The sequence below is a fragment of the Podarcis vaucheri genome (assembly GCF_965113315.1).
Source record: "Podarcis vaucheri genome assembly, chromosome: 2".
Taxonomy (NCBI): domain Eukaryota; kingdom Metazoa; phylum Chordata; class Lepidosauria; order Squamata; family Lacertidae; genus Podarcis; species Podarcis vaucheri.
This window is the reverse complement of record NC_138760.1, coordinates 93834577-93852134: the sequence shown is the minus strand read 5'-3', so window position 1 is coordinate 93852134 and position 17558 is coordinate 93834577. Positions and strand designations below refer to the sequence as shown.

Genomic DNA, 17558 nt, shown 5'->3' with positions numbered 1-17558 from the left:
GCTAAGAAGCTGCAAACCGGCTGCACCCCGTATCCTCCTACAGAGCAGCTGTTCCAGCGCCAACGGCTCCTCCCCGCTGCCCTTTCCTAGCTCTACTATCCTGAAAGCGGGGAGGAGTCTGGAGGTTGCCCGTCATCAGCTCGGAAGGAGATGCCGCAACGGCCTCCTCGCGCCGCGTAGCTCCTCCCTCCCTCTCTCGCGCCAGCCGCGGAGCGATCCGGGGCCCCGCCCTTTCCCATCCATTGCTCGGCGCTCGGCACCCCCAGCCCTCTCCCTGCCGCCCGGCCACCGCCTCGGCGGAGAGCCGCCCCTCCCACCCGCGCCATCGGTGCCTCGGCGCTCGCCCAGCTGCCGCCCGCGCGAGGAGGAGGCCCCCTCTCCCCTCAGGTCAGTCGGGGCGGGATTCGGCCCTTCAGGTGCCGTCACTGAGGCCGCCTCCTCCTCGGGCGGGGAGGGAAACCGCCGCCGCCGCCCCTGCCCCTCGCGCAGGTGTGAGGTGGCCTCCTCCGTCCCACTTGGGGGGGATGTGGCGGGGGGTCTCTGCGGTGCCGGGGTGGGTCGGGCGAGGCGGCTCCCGGGGTTGTGTGTGTGTGTGTGTGTGTGTGTGTAGACGTCGCTTTGGGTCCCCCCCCCGCCCTGCCTTCCCATACAGTAGTTCTCGTCCATACTCCTGGGGTTGCCTCTTCATGGGGAGCGGCGGGTGTGTTTGTTTGGGGGTGAAGACCCCCCCTCCCCCAGCAAGGCCACGGCAGCAGCTGGAGTTCCTCCTCAGGATAAGGATTTCGGTCGCCCCCCCAAAAAAAAACCCTCCCAAAAGCAGCGAGCCTCTTTCCTGCCCCGCGTTGGCTCCTTTGCACTCGGTTTTTTTTAACGTCTGGGGTTAGATAAGAGCGACGCTGGTTGGTCCCAAGGGATGCCGCTCCTTTCCCTGACAGGTTGGCATGTGTGTGTGCGCCTTTCACAGCTGTGTGATGCGAAGAGATTAAGGAGATTAAAAAAAAGAAAAACCACCCCAACCTCTTTCTGCATCACCTGTCAGGCAGCTGTTGTTGCCTGTGCAGGAATCCTGCTTGAACAAAAGGAAGCCTCCCCGCCTGCTGTTTCTGAGAGGTGCCTGGGCCAGCTGTGTGGGTGTGCGGCCAGATTCGCATGCCCAAACCAGGAGGGAGCAGCATCTTGGGCCTCGCCTACTAGGAGCAGGTTTGAGGTGGTGGCATGCCAAGGTGGAATGCACCACTTCAGTTGGCGGGTGAAGGATTGGATTTTTGGGTGCTCCCCAGTGGGAAAAGGCCCTTCTAGCAAGCAGAGGGTTGTCCTAAAACCTTTCCCCCTGATGTGATAGGTTTCTGTTTACAGGGAGTCTTTTTAAACCGAGTGTTTGACTGCAGTCCAAAGTGGTACAGGCTATTATACTGCAGGTGTAGACTCAACCCTTTCTCTTTTGTTCTGATGATTTGTATGGGGGAAGTAATTGGGAGATTCCAACTGGCTTGTAACAAACATGTCACAAGGGGCTGGATTATAACAATGATCTGAAGAAAATGGAGTGTGCGCCATGATTTGTGTGATAGCCCAATTACACAGAATGCTAAGTTGATGAGGGAGTCGGTGTTTGTGTGTTGAAGTATTTATGGATTTCTCTTAGTTGAACTATTCTTGTCTTACAGGCTATGATTCCTTTGAAACAATGAATTGGTATCTTGCCTTAATATCTAGTTCTGTCAACGTGCATTTTTTATTTTATTTAAATCATTTCTATACTGCTTTATATTTATTTTTGAAACAATGTTAAAGTGGTGTAAAACTTACCTTAAAACATCAAATAGAACATTTCAAATTAAAACAGTCAAGTGCAGAATACACATTTAAAGCAGCATGATTAACAGGAAAACAAAATCTTCCCTTAAATTAAAAAAAACATTACAAATAAAAAATGCAGTAATACTATAAAACTCCAAATATACAGCATCATTAGCAACTAAACAAAATAATTGAAATGAAATCTGCTCCTATGCTTCCCCTGCCTCAGTAACCACTCACAAGTATATCCATAGCAATTTTATTTTGCAAGCCTCACTCTGCATTCCTACCAACCATACAGATAGCACAACTAACCCTTAGCCAACCTTTTCTCACCAAACAATCACCTTGTAGCAGATTCTAACTTTTTACTTTGAGCTAATCAAACCTGGATGTTCCTTATACCACCCTGGTTTTTTCTCCACCATATCCCTTGTGTTCAACACATGTAGAGAGAAGCATGATGAAAATGGATGTAGGGCTGTTTAGTCTTGTCTCAAAGTCATACTGCTGTTCTGCCCCCACTGCTGCCACATTGAGCATAACCTCTACACCATGGGTGCAATAAGGCTGTCATTCTGTCATTTCTGCTTGCCAGATGGAACAATCTCCCTTCTCTCCCATCCACAGCAGATTTGGTGAGGGACCAGGAAGAGAGAGAGAGGAAAGTCTCATTGTGCTAGTGGGTGGGTTGCTGGGGTGAAGGATGACTTAAGCACAGCCCAAATTTACAGAGTAGGAATATGTTTATTGGTAAAACAGTCAAATATTGTGCAAATACTTTGCTTTGGAGAACAACCTATAAGCTTGTACACAGCTCACCCCCTTCTTCCGCTCCTTTGCATTCCTTTCCTTTTGCACTTGCCAATCTTCCCCACCCTAACTGCCTTGTTTGTCTTGCCTAGTTAATGGCCTGGATGGAGCAGTTCAAAAGTGCTGGATGTTTACTAGACAAGACAAAATGTTAACCTCATCCCAAACATGTTTGAGGAGGCTCACTTGGCTTATACACATGGGTTTCTTTTAATTGGCTTCCCCATCCTGCCCCATGCTTCGCATTTTATCTAAGGGAAGCAAAGTTCTGGCAAAAATGTGTGTGTATTGCCTTCTTATTTCAGAGTCATTTAGGCTGTGTACACTTGAGAGAAAATTTCATTGAATTCAATGGGACTTTTTTCTCAGTTAAAGCTCCCACATACAATACACACACACACAGGATTATACTGTAAAGTTTTAGGAAGGTTTAGGCTGGTCACACAGGATTTTGATGAGCCTCCTAAAAGCCCCCATAAAGGTTGCTGTTAAAAACTGGTTAATGGATTCAAGGCCACAAACAAAAAGAAGGAAGCAATTAAAAAACAAAACAAAAAGGAAAACCAATATCCAGAAGCCAACAGTATCAATGCCCAACACACTGCTGCCCATTTTGCTTTGCAGTGATTTCTGAAATTGTTTTTGAACTCTACCAAGGAAACAGAAAACCTCCCAGGAAAGCCTATTTGGGCTGAAACACATTGGGTGTTAACAAAAAAGTGCATTACTCTTGAGATAGCTCTTCCTTTTTGTCTTTAGAGTTGATTCAAAATAATAAAAGGAGACATGAAATAAAATTCCATGGGTCGTATCCAGCAAATAGAATAAGTTCCTTCTGTGCAATTTAACTTCCACTTCCTCTTTCCCCCCAATGTAAGTCCACACACCCAAATCAGCTCAGGGTTTTAGCCCAACTCTCTGGAGCAGATTTGGGCATAGGGGGAGGAGAAAGGAATTATAATTGTGCAAGCAGCAGTTATTCTGCTCATGCAATGACTTAGCTGAATTCAACTCCATAGCAGCAGCTTGCTTGGTCTACTAAAGAAAAAAGTGTACCGTTAAAGGATTACTAAAAGATCTGTTTGTTCATATGTATTATGATAGGTTTTATATGAGGATTAGTTTTTTTAAATTGTGGATGTTGATAATTTGAAAGAAACAAGATTTGCATTTTGAATGCAATGTACTCTACATTTGGCTTGTTTAATAGACTTAGATGGAATTTTCACTTTCATAAGGTATTTCTAGAGCATCCTAATTACTGCCAGTGTTAATTTTTTAAGCTGACATACTTATCAAATGTACATGACTTATTTATTTATGAAATGGATATGATACATGGTGATTTTTAATTATGTTACCGTTGGGTGTGTGTGCTAAATTTATAAATAAAAGAAGTACATAAGACTTAATAAAAGATTAGAGAAAGTTACTGAGTTAAACAGGTCATCTTATTTAAAACTGTTCCTGGATCTCTTTCAGGGCAATGTTTTGCACAAGCCACAGGAGCAAAAGCTACTTTCTTGCTGTTAGCCTACTTATCTAGTGATGAATGGCATGCCATTGTTCCACTGCTGCTGAGACCTGGAGTGTGTCAGTACCACTATGGCAATGAGCTACACACCTCCATTTGATGACCCCGGGGAGGTGAGAGAGGGTTTTCTGTGCCCCCTTTGTCTGAAGGATCTGCAATCGTTTTATCAGCTTCAGTCTCATTATGAAGAAGAACATTCAAGTGAAGACAAAGATGTTAAAGGACAACTTAAAAGTAAGGAAGGCAGTAGCTGCTGACTGTTATGATGTAAAATATAACTATCCACCATATTTATCATTCGTTGACTTGCATAATTAGCAATATATATTCTCAGAAAATATTATATGTAGAAGGGTATATGTTTTTGAGTTACACAAAACTTCATTAGGAAGAATAGAAATGCAAATAATGTTCAGTTATACAAAGTAGAAAGTTGGTTACAAATGCAGAATTTTCATTCATTTCTGATAGCACAACTGACTTTAGGCCATGAAAACCTGATATAGGGTTACAAAATCTTGAAATGTTTTAGCTATTCAAAACTTTGGAGAACTTTTCCTTCATTAAAAGAATTTAATTAGCATTTACTAAGGATTAAATACATCTTGATGTCATTTGGATTTGATTTTAGTGTACAGTTCCTTATAGAAGGCTTTACAGAACAATGCTATTATGGTCTTGCTGGTGTTAGCAGCTGTTACACTTACTTAGAAAAAACCTGTACCTTAAGGGTTTGCACATATTTCTGCCCCCAAGGACATATACGCAGCCATATTGCTTCTAGTTCAGGAGTACTCCTGACTGTCATAGTGATTTTGACGTATCCACCTTTGCTCAATGATGCTTTCAAACACTGAGAGTGTCTTTTGGGAATGGCATGGGAACTAGAGCTTAGTAATTGTACCATTTCAGCCATTGAATATACAAATTAGTAGCAAGAGCTGAATAATAGCTTAAGCTATAAAAATACAAAAGAAATGTAATGTGTTCAATCACTAATTATGGGGTACTTTTTCCTGTTTAAATAGCCAAGAACTCTGTAGTCAGTTCACAGTGAATTGCAAAAGCAAGCAGTTGTGTTGAACTGCTAATTTTCTTCACTTGTTACAAGTTGTTTCCCAGTTCTTTGAAGGGTTATTAAATGCGTCATTGTTCTACCTTTATAAAGTGCTCTTGTATTTTACTTTGTCCGGTGTTCTGTTTCACAAATTGCTTTCCAAATTAAGGCTGTCTCTGGATACAGAACATTCCTTTGAGGTGCCAATAATTGGACTGACTGATTAACTAGCACATTTGTATTCTTGTCAGGTTGAGCCAGGTAGAAGTATTTTATTGGGATTGTATTCTTATGTGAAGCATTTACACAGGTCTTCTCACCTTCAGGACTTCCCCCCACCAAACTTGTAATTGCATTCCTCTGAGAAGGTAAAACATGATTCTGGTGGTCAACAGATGCAGGAGGTGGGAGGCAGAACGGTCAGTTATATTGCTCAAAGTCTTAGAGGCAAATACCTCAAGGAAGTTTGGAAGAAGATGGGTAACTCTTACAAGGATGCTTAAATAAGTGTTTGTGTGTGTGTAATATGTAGCTTTTGATCTTCTTTCAGATCTGGTCCAAAAAGCTAAAAAAGCAAAGAATAAATTGTTGAAACGAGAAGATGACCGAACTGATGGAGGGCCTCAGGAACGATATGAGTCTTACAGCTATGGTGGAGTGGATCCATATATGTGGGAGCCCCAAGAATTAGGTAAACAGTCAAGAATGATGCAAATAATGCACAGCTTTCACTGGGAAGCCCCCTGATCTCCACTGGAATCTATGCATAATGATGCAAAGTTGTCAGGAATTAATAGAACTTTTAAATAGAACATATACTTGAAACACTAGGGCCACAATCCAGTGCAAAACTATACACACACTTAAGCTCTATTGCTTGATTGCTTGCTTTGTTCTTAAACATTTTTGCTTAGTTTTGTATTTGATTGAGACCTAGGATTACATTGCAGTGCAAATAGAAAATATGTAATAGTGTTGTGCCATTGATTGTTTTGATGTAAGAAGCTCCACCATGACTGCAAGAACTTGTGGCATGCTAGTATGTGAAAAAATATATTTTTAGTAAGTTGGGCTTGACCAGTAATTGAGAGATGAAGGCTGTAATCCTGTACCCACTTACCTTGGAGTAAGCCTGATTGAACTCAGTAGGACTTGCTTCTAACTAAGTATGTATGGGATTGTACTCCAGTAGCTTGTAGTAGCCAGGGAATGTTGTTGCTGTTGTCTTCTGAAATCATATAGGCAGAAATAAAGAGCAGCATTTCATCAATAAAGATCACAACATAATGTAGTTACACATGTGCACAGAACACTATGGTGAAAACATATCATTTCATTTTTTAACATTGAATTTCAGCCTAAGAGTGAGAGAGGAATGACAACATGTTAAACTGCCTTTTAACTAAGAATATAGAGTTGAATGACTTTGGCAAGTTTTCTAACAGTGTTTCTTACCAGGTGCTACGAAGAGCCATCTTTCTGATTTTAAGAGACACAGAGCAGCCAGAATTGATCACTATGTTGTGGAAGTCAATAAATTAATAATCAGGTTAGAAAAGGTAAATGGGTTACTCTTGCATTTTTCACATAAATGTGTGGAAGTTCATTTTAAACTATATGCTACTACAGTATTGCTTCTGGTGTGTGGAGAATAGTTTTGTTTGGATCACAATTTAAAGTGAACTGACTAATAGGTGGATTAGAATCCTTTGGATTCCACATGTCTTCAAATATTGCTTGGTTGTAGCCTTGAAACTGCCTTGGTCACTCTGGTAGAAGACATTTTTGGGAGATAGATGGCTGGGGAGTGACCCCTGTTTGTTTGCCTTGGTCTCTTTGCAAATTTTGATATTGTTGACCACAGTACCCTTTTGAAGTAGTTGTGGGAGGTGGGGGATTAGGGACACTGTATTATAGGCATTCAGCTCTGAATTTTGAGGCTTCTTCTTTATTTTTTCCTTCTCTGTTAGAAGGACAATAACATCTGCCCAATACCAAGATAAGTGACGTAAAGGAATGCTCAGGGAAAGATACTGATTTCAGCGAAATAAATTTAGGAAAGCAGACCCTGTAATATTTTTGAGTCCTGTGCTGAACTGTTGTAAAGAGTTCTCTAGTAGAAAACTTGTATTAAGACCTCTTGTTTTAATATTTTTACAGCTTACATCCTTTGACCGAACCAATACAGATTCTGCAAAGATAAGAGGTAGGTGCAAGCATGTTCGACCTTTGCTAATTTGGATTTCATTAGTGATGTTCGATAGATTTTCTCATTCTATTCCAGCAATAGAGAAGTCTGTTGTGCCTTGGGTTAATGACCAGGACGTGCCATTTTGTCCAGACTGTGGTAACAAGTTCAGCATAAGGAACAGACGTCACCACTGCCGCCTTTGTGGGTCTATCATGTGCAAGAAATGCATGGAACTGGTCAGCCTCCCATTTGCAAGTGAGTACAGTGGTATAGATGTCTTGGACCCATGTCTCTGATGCCGGAACTAACTTTCTCAGGTGGGGGGTGCTCTGTGGATCTGAGAAGCATGGGGGGGCGGTGGCAAGGGCCAGTCAGCACCAGCTTCAGGCAGGTAGGGATGGTTGTAGGGGGTTTTCTGGAAATCCTGGATTTACAGTTTTTCTTATAAATGGCTATCTAGGACATAAACCTCACTTAAGGGCTCTAAAGGCTAAAGATGGTGATGTGGGAGGGGGGTCCTGATTTAGTTCTTTCCAGCAACTGTGCTATAAAATTGGCACTTGATATTTCCTTTTTATGATGAGTTACTGGAGTTGAGCTGAACTGAATTTTTGAACCCATGTTCAAGACCAGCATTCTGTTGGTTGGACCGTTGGCTTGTGACCATTATATCTTCTGGATGTATCATTCCAGGCAAACTCACCACTGCTAGCAAGGAAGCCTTGGCCTCTCATACTAGCCCAAACTGCTCACCCAACAGCATTCAGGGCTCTCGCCGTGGCAGCATCAGTAGTGTGAGCAGTGTGAGCTCTGTCTTGGATGAAAAGGATGACGATCGCATCCGCTGTTGTAGACATTGTAAAGACACTCTGCTGAAAAGAGAGCAACAGATTGATGAGAAAGAGTACACACCAGACATCGTGAAACTTTATGAGGTAAAATGACACTAAACAGGAACTGGAAGTGAAGTGGGATTTTCCAGTATCAGTAACTTAAGCAGTATTATTATTATTATTTATTTATTATACAATATACTAGGTGCTGTTCAGCTTAAAAACAAGATTGGCCTGTTCCAATGACATGTAATTTCCAGCTAATTACTTCTAAGGAATAGGAAAGAGGAAGTTAGTTTAACTTTATAGTTTTAAAGAAAGTTTTAACCTGGTATTTTTAAGTGGGTTTCTTTTAAAGTTGGGTTGGCTGAGAAAAATGTATAAAAAAATTGTAACTGAAACTGTTTACTCTGATACAGCCCAGATCCAGTTCTGGTCCTGGCTATTAACAGATACAGCTTACTCATCTAAACCTGCAAATAAATTGATTAAAACATTCCAGTTGCCTTATAGCCTCAGAGTAAACTGGTTTTGTAACTTTTCAGAAGAGAGACCAGTTACTGACAATGTTACCTTAACAGAGGTGCAATCTGAACCATGTTTACTTGTAAGTAAGTCCTACTGAATTCAGTGGATCTTACTTCCAGGTAAGTGGGCTAAAATTGCAGTCTTAGAGATCTTAATTAGAAATGGTTTCAAAATCTGGAGTTCCACATTTAAAATCTGAGACCTGGTCTTCCAAAAGAATAGATCTTGATTCTCTGGATAGCAACTACTACCAAATATTAAGTTGTTACACATAGAGGACAGGAAAAATTGAAGGCATGTGACGCAATTGTGTGTCTGATTTGTTGCTATAAATAACTTTATTTTAATCTATTAATTTTATTGATTAAAAAAGAAACTCCGCATTTGCATGGAAAAGGTTGACCAGAAGGCCCCAGAATACATAAAGATGGCGGAATCATTAAAGTAAGCCTATTCATTTTTAATAAATATGTCTTTAATATTTAATGTTCAAGAAGAAAGAAGCTTGTATTGTCTACACACACACACACACACACACACACACACACACACGCACCATTAAAGCCTGGTTGTAGTTTCATATTAATGGATGGATATAAAGAAAAAGGAAATTGTGAGGGGTGGGAGGATGCTTGTGGGCATGATGCATAAACTCCAGTCAGCAGATTAGAAAAATCAATATTCTTTTATTCCCTTCCACATTATGCTCAAGATGCATTCTAAAGAATTCTGGCGAACTTGAAAGCTAGCTCGCTACTTCGACATCTCAGTAGGTCTTGATAAAGTTATTACCCTACTATTGCTTTCACACACACCCCGCCCCGCAGTGGATCAAATTGGCTACCTAGAATTTTTGTCATATTAACAGACTATGACCCAACACAGATGTCACTTCCAGATTCTGTGAAGTCCTTCTGAGGTTATTTTTAACCTCACCAGCTTTGTGTGATGCATACACAAATGTATTGTCTGAATTTGCCCTTATCCTGTTCTCCACTTTTTCTCTGTGCTAAACTGACTTTTTCATTTTACAATTTTATATTGGAAACCACCCTGTGATCCTTGGATGAAGGATAGAAATTTAATAAATAAAATAAAATTCAGTGCAAAGTCCAGTGCTCAATAGTTTGATCTGAGATGGGACCGGTAACAGGTCTTTTAACATGAGAACTTGTTCACTTGCAAGTTATTCATCACACAAAACCGATATGTAAAATGTTATGTAAGCAATTTTTACATTATCCAAAAGTATGAACTGCCGTTCAGATAATAAACATAAAAAAGTATTGTTAATGCTTCCTGTGTTAGCACTGTCAGAGGAATATTTCCACATTTCTGAGTTAGTAAAGATGCTACATAGGGTTTTTCTCTCTGTGCTTTAACTTTGTTGTTTTTGTAAAGGGTGTTTGTGTGTGTTGGATGTTGTGAAACTCAATGGTATCAGCAGGCCTGATGAACATGAGGCAATTTTGTTTGCTATCATATAAGTGTCTGCACATGCAACATTGCCTTTGTTGCCCCCTAAGAAGAGCCCTTGAAATAAATCTGTCCCAGCTTCTGAGGTTTCATCTTCTTGTTAACTATGAACAACACATTTTCAACTTCTTGTGCTTAAAGTGTCATACCTAGAAAGTGCCACCTTGGCAAGCTTTTAACGTAGGGCCTTGGCTCAGTTTTGATGATGGAACTCTGCCTCGTTTCTAAACACATTTGCTGAAACTGGTGCACTGGTATAAGCTTCAACAAAACCACTTGCCAAGGTAATTGTGGTAACAATGCATGTTTTCTTCCAGTGTTGGGGAGACAACTTACAGTCTGGAACATGCTAACAGTCTTAGGATGGAGGTGCAAAAAATGTATGAGTTAATAGATGCTCTAAGGTAAGTGACGGAACTCAAAAGGGGGGATTTCTGCATTTGTATTTTGATTTTTGTGCTTAATCTTTTTATATTGTTGCAGACTGCCTTGAAATCAATTTTGAAGGTGGTGTTGTATAAGTAAATGAATATGAATTGCCTTAGACCACAATCCAAGCATACTTAAAGACAAAAAAATTCAGCCAATAAATTTTGATTGTAGTTTGTATTGTGATCTTAGTTGGGAAATATATGGCTCAAAGACTTAGTATGTTTTAATCAGTCAGTGCCCAAAAGAAGTAAAACTGATTTGATTGGGCTACTTTGTGCATTTTTTTCTTTGTGTGTGCATGACAATACAGTCCTGTTGTTGGAGAGTTCATGAATGTCAGTGACAAAATACTGCGATGAAGTGTGTACTGCAAGCAATGCTAATCTATCCGTTTAAATAAAGTTACCAACAATTTACATTATTGTAACTGGGACAACATAACCAGGAAGACTATTTTATATGCTTACATATTGCTCATAGTTGACTGTTAAGTTTGTATTGCTGATACACTTGTGGTTTTTGGGTTCAGCAAGAAGATTTTGACTCTGGGACTGAATGAAGAACCACAACCTCATCCCCGAACATTGCAGCTTCAGAGAATGATCAGATATTCAGCCACACTTTTTGTTCAGGTAGGTCATCTAGGAGGAAGGAGTAGCTCTGAGGTATACAGGACACAATATGACATACAAATGTTGCAGATAAATATTTTGCAGGATGGTCTAAGTTAGGGGTGGGAAACTTAAGGCCTGGAGGCCAAATGCCTCTCTCTGTGGCCTTTAGAGTCTCACCAGACTGCACTCTTTACCAGCCTTGTTCCACATTCTTAAGTTCTGTTGCTCTACTGGAATGTATTCTTTAACTCTGATAATTCCTTTTGCTTACCAGGATAGAGATAATCTTGCTTGCTTCCCAGGCAGCTAGCTTTACTTTTAGCTAACTAAAAGTATTTGAAAGTTACTTGAGTCACAGTGATTGAAACACTGGTACTTTATGTACATTTGATCTAAACTTCACCCATGGTGCATTTGGGCTTTAGAGAGACACAGACAAACAAACAAACCTGTGACTTAACCCAATGCATAATTAAGGCTCAATCTTATACACTTGTGCCTGGGAGTAAAGCAGATTTTGCTCTGAGGCTTACTTCTGAGTAGACGTGCATAGGATTGCACTGTAAGCCTCACAGCTCAGTGACCCAGATCCGTGATAGTAGGAACATCAGAGTTGGTGAGAGTCTTTAACATCTTCTTTGACTGCTCCAATTTTTAACAGATGAGCCAGGATCCACATTCCATCTAGCATGTGCAAAGGAGAAGCCACACTTCCTAGTGAAAAGTTGCTTTTGGTGCTGCCTGGGAGCACATATACTGGGAAGGGGCTGCCTCCCCCCCCAGCTCAGTGGTAAGGACAGTGGTAGCAGGAACACCAGAATTAAGCAGAAGTGTAATATGTCATTCTTTTCCTCTTGCCTCTTAGCTGTCACACCACTGTGTTAATATTGACTTGTAAGTCACATTGGGGATTTTTTAAGTCAAAAGGTGATTTTTATTTTTTATTTTTACAAAAGCAAGCTAAGATAATTAGGAGCTTCACTCCAGGTGCCTCTACCCTAAGAGATTTGGTGGGTGTAAGAGGCAGAGCTCCTTTACAATATCCTCCCCAGATACCTTTTTTCTGGCACTTAAGCTTTTGTCTTTTAGATGTCAGATACTATTATATTTTTAAAAACTTTTAAGCTGAGTTGATCTATTGATATTAATGCTTTTGGTCCAGAGATAGATTGAATGAGTGGAAAAGTTGCATGGGAGACAGCCCTGCTGAATTCCTCTAAATTTCACATCATGCTGCAGACCCCACCCGCACCCCACCCTGTACCATCCCAGAAGCCCCTCAATGTTCAGAAGCAGCCTTTTTTGCAGAGGGGGGAGCACAGGGAGCTGTAGTGCATAGGGGAGCCAGGTATGCCCCGTTTCCTGAAAAGAATTCCACTTGACTTGTTTTTGATCCAACTTCTTGTATTGTAAGCTGCCTTGACCATATTTGATGGAGAAGTGTTTAATTTGCCCCCCAACCCCCCAAAAAACAAATGTAAATATAACTATTATATGTTATGTATTTTGTGCCGCTTCCTGTTTCTGAATAAACTTGAGAGCTTGATAGCCCACCCCTTTTTAAAAAACAATATTTTGAAAACATTTCCTCAGGAAAAATTGCTTGGTCTGATGTCATTACCAACCCAGGAGCAATATGAAGAACTGAAAGAGAAAAGGAAACAAGAACTGGACAGAAAACTGCAGATGGAGAGACAGGTAAATATTTCAGTCAGTATTGAGACACCTTTCTAAGAGTTGTTTTATATCTGTATGTTGATTAAAACTAACGGCTCTTTAATATCCTGTTGAAAGTCTTGTATGCCATGTTCAATGAAGTAAGTGGGTCATACTTCCATATAATGCAAATAGGAGCAAACGAATACAACTAATCCTTTGCAACTTTAAATGTTATTTCCACACCTGCTTTATTTATTGGTTTGTTTGTTTACTTGTGACTAGGCAACACTTGAAACGCAGAGACGAATGGAGGAGAAGCACATGGACTATGCTTCCAGATCTTTGGTAGCATCTAACGGTGAGGTGTCCCGGCCAAAACGGGTTGCAGTAAAGAAAGCTGAAGGTTGGCTGCCCACTGCGAACTTATCTCGCCAGCAGGAACTCACAGACCCACTTCTGCAGCAGATTGACAATATAACATCCTTTATTAAACAAGCCAAAGAAGCAAATCGTCTCGATGAGGTCCAGATGTTGCAGGAAAACCTGCAACAACTTCAGGATGAATACGATCAACAGCAAACTGACAGAGCTATTGAGCTTTCTAGAAGGCAAGCCGAGATGGAGGAGATGGAGAGGGAACAATTGCAGATCCTTTGTGAAAAGGAATGGGAGAGGGAACATAAAAAACGAATGTCTCAGCACTCACGGACACGTTCCCTGGATTTCAGAGAAGTGAAGCACAGCAAGTTAGAGTTTGGGAAGGAGAGCATAAACCAAATAGCACAGGCTTTGGACCTTGATACTACTCAGAATACAAGTAACCCAGCCTCTAAAGCATCTTCACCATGTGGTGGTAACAAGCTCCAAGCGCAAGAGAGCCCAGTCTTTCCCGGGCAATTTGTAGAGATCCAAGAGCATGGCAGCGTAATAGAGCAAAATAAAAATGTTCCCATAAACCCTTTTGAAGATGTGCCAGTAATTAGCACTCTAAAGAGGGAACCAAATAATCCCTTTGCTGAAGATTCCTCCACAGTGGCTCCCTTGCCCACCCAAACCTTGCACAGTGATAAAAAAGAATATAACCCATTTGAAGACGATGAGGATTGTCATCAAGCAAATGGAATAGCTGTCAGTGCTCCGAATCCCTTTAAAGATGCTGTTGGAAATCCATTCCGTGTGCTCACAGCTCGTCAGGAATCTGGAAATCCATTTGAGGAAATGTCTTCCTCCACGAATCCTTTTGAAGAGGATGATGATAATGAAGTGTCAAGGGAAGACATCATAGAAGAGGAGCTACTGCTCCAACAGATAGATAATATAAAAGCTTATATTTTTGATGCCAAACATAGCGGGCGGATGGATGAGGTTGAGGTGCTGACTGAGAATTTGAAAGAACTGAAACGCACACTAGCAAAACAGAAGGAGAAATCCAGCTAGTTGCTGTTTCCATGCACATACAACTTTACAGTTCTCTGACTGTCCCAGAGGCAAAGGCGGGCAGGTGGAATTAAAATGCAAGAGGGAATTTTGGGATTGACTCTAATTGTCTGCACTTTGGCGTGGGTATTTCCACTATTATTCAGACTTTGCTAACTGTCCACACTGTTATGATTTTGTAATAACCTAAAACTGTGTCACAGACCATTTACAAATCTAAAACGTATCACAACCAGTTTTTATCACAACCTAACCTCTTAACATTGTCATGCTTCTTGGCATTCCTTTTATTTCAGATGTAAACTCTGTAGGCTAATACGGAAATGGATGCTTTAGGTGCAGGAAAATACAATCCTTCCCTCTGTGTTTGGTTGTTGCAGTATTACGGACTGGCCTTCTAAGCTGGCTTTTCCACTAAGAAGGGATCCAGAGTGTCTGGTAAATTCTGTGTCAAGCATGAAATAAGATGGTGCCTTTAGCAAATGTGTGTAACTGCCATATATGCTAAGGGCAAGTGTTAAAAAGCAGGTTGCTGAGATGCAGTGTGACCTGCACAGTACCAAGGCCAATGATCTGACTGTGCAATACAAAAGATAATATAAAGGGATTTTAAAGTAGATCTGGGTAGATGTGATGTTATAGGCATAATATCTGTTTTAGAAAATGTAAACCCCAATGAACTTCTGTTCCCTCCATCACCTGTTTTTTCAGGGCTTTTTTATTTTAATAGCTTCCTCTAGCGAACCCTGAGAACAGCACCTTTTGTTGAGGGTGCTGATTTTTCTTGTTGCTTTCTCTCAGAAGTTGCAATTCTCAAAATTCCCTGGCTAGCGGAAATGCTATGACTGTTAAAACGATAACTGCAGCATATGCATGCAAAATGGGGGGGGGGGGAGAGCACCAGTTATATACTATAAGGAAGTCTGATTTCAATGGAAAAGCAAACTGTTAGCCAACTATGATCTGATCATGTGAAGATGGCCTTCCCTCAAGTTTTAAAACAACACTTAGCTACCTCTCTCAAGGTTTGACACCTGTTTTGAATATAAAATACTGTTCCCTTTATTAATCCAGAATGGGAAAAAGATCATGGTGTGTGTTCCAGGAGAGCACAAAGCTCAGATGTTTGGGAGCTTAATCTACCAGCCGTTGTTGCTGTGTAGTTTCTGTTATTGCTGTGGAGGGTCTGTGCAAGCCCATACCCTGTCAAACTTGAGGCTGTGAAGCAGCATAGCTTGGGATTGGGTGGTTAATTTTTTCATATTAAAAACTGGTTAATTATGTCCTTTGGATATTTCTTTACTCACTGGATATTTCCAGTTCAAAATATGAACTGGAATTTTTGGGGAAAGTATAAAAATAATTGTATGTAACTGAAGGGCTATCAAACAATTTCTGGTTTCAGTTCTGCTGAATGAACATGATTTGGTCACATTTGATTATTTTTTTAAGAATGAAGAGCAATTTGAATGTCACACATGAGAGCTGACTCCTGAGGATTATTATGGACTTCTAGAAATCAATTTTTGCTTCATTCATGAGTGGGGGAAAGGCCCAGCCGTTGGGACCTGAGTTAGCTTTGCTGTGTAAAAAAAATGTAATTTTCATGCATTCAAAAGCATTGGCTTAAATACTACAAACAGAAACAAGGGATTAATCCAGGAGTAGCAAGACACTAATAGCTGGTTCAGGATTTCTAAGCCTGAACAGTAATTCAAACTGTTGGGATTCCAGAAAAAATGTTTACAGAGATGTGTTGTTACTTGGGGGGGGGGGGGTGCTTAATATGGTCAAGAGTTAAAGTAGCACTTTATGGAATCAATTCTATATATCTTCTTTATTTGGGGCATGGCTTTAGGCGATTTAGTAAAACCCCCATTCCTTCTAGTTTCCCTTTCATTTGATTTTTCTGTCTGCTGGGAGGAATGTGCTCAGTTACATAACTAATTTAATATACATAGTATTGACTAAAACTGTTTCAGTGGTAGCTTTGCTGGGCCGGGGTAGGAGGAAAATGAGCTCAGCTTCATAATTAATTTGATTTACAAAGTATTGACTAAAACTATGTCAGCTTGTTTAAAAAGCACTCAGAATTGTGTTGAGCCATCCTGTGGAAACAGACCTGAAGACAGCTCTGAGGACAAGAGTACTAAGGGCAGATGACCTAAGAATTTAAAGTCATCTTTTTCTTTTTCCTAATTGGAAATAACTGGGATTGGGCTTGCGGAACAGGTGCACCTAACAAATCTAACAGGACAGGCTATTATCGGGTAACCAGAGATGTGTAGTAAATAAAGAAATTTATGTATATAGCTAAAGTAAGCAAGCACCACAGCTTTTATGTGACTACCAGCTAAGGAGCAGTGGTTTGTCTAAAACAAAACCATCTATATACTTTATTCTAGGCAGCAAGACACCAGACTTGACTGGAATACTTTGTATATCCCAGCCAAAATGAATGTTTCAGTGGCTTTTTGGTTTTTTTACATTTAAAATATGTTTCCTTGTTACATCAATTCTGCCTTGTTTTTAGGTACTCTGTAGTCTAATACTCTTTAAAGACATAGTATTGATGTATTTTTACTAGTAACTATGTTGGTTTGTAGCTCCATGACTGCAAGTCAATGTGAAATGTAACTAGCCTTCTTGATAGGATGGTGGTAGACTCACATTTTGACAGCCTTCCATTTGTACTACTGAATTTACACTATGAAACAGAACAAAACCATGCCATTGTGAGAATTAACATTAAAGACATCCATTTATACACTTGCATGCACTACTCTTAATTTGCAAGCTTTGAAGAAATAAAATAACATATTGGTTTGTATGTGTGATTTATTTCTCATGTTAAATAAGAGGCCCAAGTCAGCTGACGCACTCTCAATAGGCCCCTTCCCTTTGAGGTTTCAGCATCTTCTGTGGCCAGTGTGTGTATAAGGGCCTCACTGGGCTATGGGGAGTCTTCTCCTTAGAATTTCCCCTGAGAACAAAATTAATACTTTTGTAAATTTATGCATGGTGCCATTTTAGGTACATAGCAACAGCAATTATAACTTGAACATTGCAAATAGAGGGAATGGTGTGTAGCATCGTCTGCTTTTAAGTTGGCAACCCACCTCTGAACTGGTTGTTGGCTGAAGATAAAGCTTCTTCGTAATCAACATATTTACATCAGCTTTAA

At 40.5% G+C, this 17558-nt stretch overlaps 1 protein-coding gene across 3 annotated transcripts; it reads left to right on the top strand.

Moving 5' to 3' along the window:
• The first annotated feature begins 250 nt into the window (after window positions 1-250).
• RBSN (rabenosyn, RAB effector) lies at window positions 251-17200 on the top strand. 3 transcript variants are annotated; one of them, XM_082209513.1, is made up of 12 exons: window positions 252-387; window positions 4096-4381; window positions 5755-5895; window positions 6663-6763; window positions 7365-7410; window positions 7489-7650; window positions 8089-8330; window positions 9130-9200; window positions 10550-10636; window positions 11194-11296; window positions 12872-12976; window positions 13220-17200. In XM_082209513.1, exons 2-12 carry the CDS (start codon window positions 4219-4221, stop codon window positions 14372-14374), a joined length of 2376 nt encoding a protein of 791 aa, XP_082065639.1. In that variant the 5' UTR covers window positions 252-387; window positions 4096-4218; the 3' UTR covers window positions 14375-17200. The 3 variants fall into 3 exon arrangements, with proteins under 3 accessions (XP_082065637.1, XP_082065639.1, XP_082065638.1); XM_082209511.1 differs by having other exon boundaries at window positions 251-387; window positions 7365-7650; XM_082209512.1 differs by having other exon boundaries at window positions 344-489; window positions 7365-7650.
• The last annotated feature ends 358 nt before the right edge of the window (window positions 17201-17558 follow it).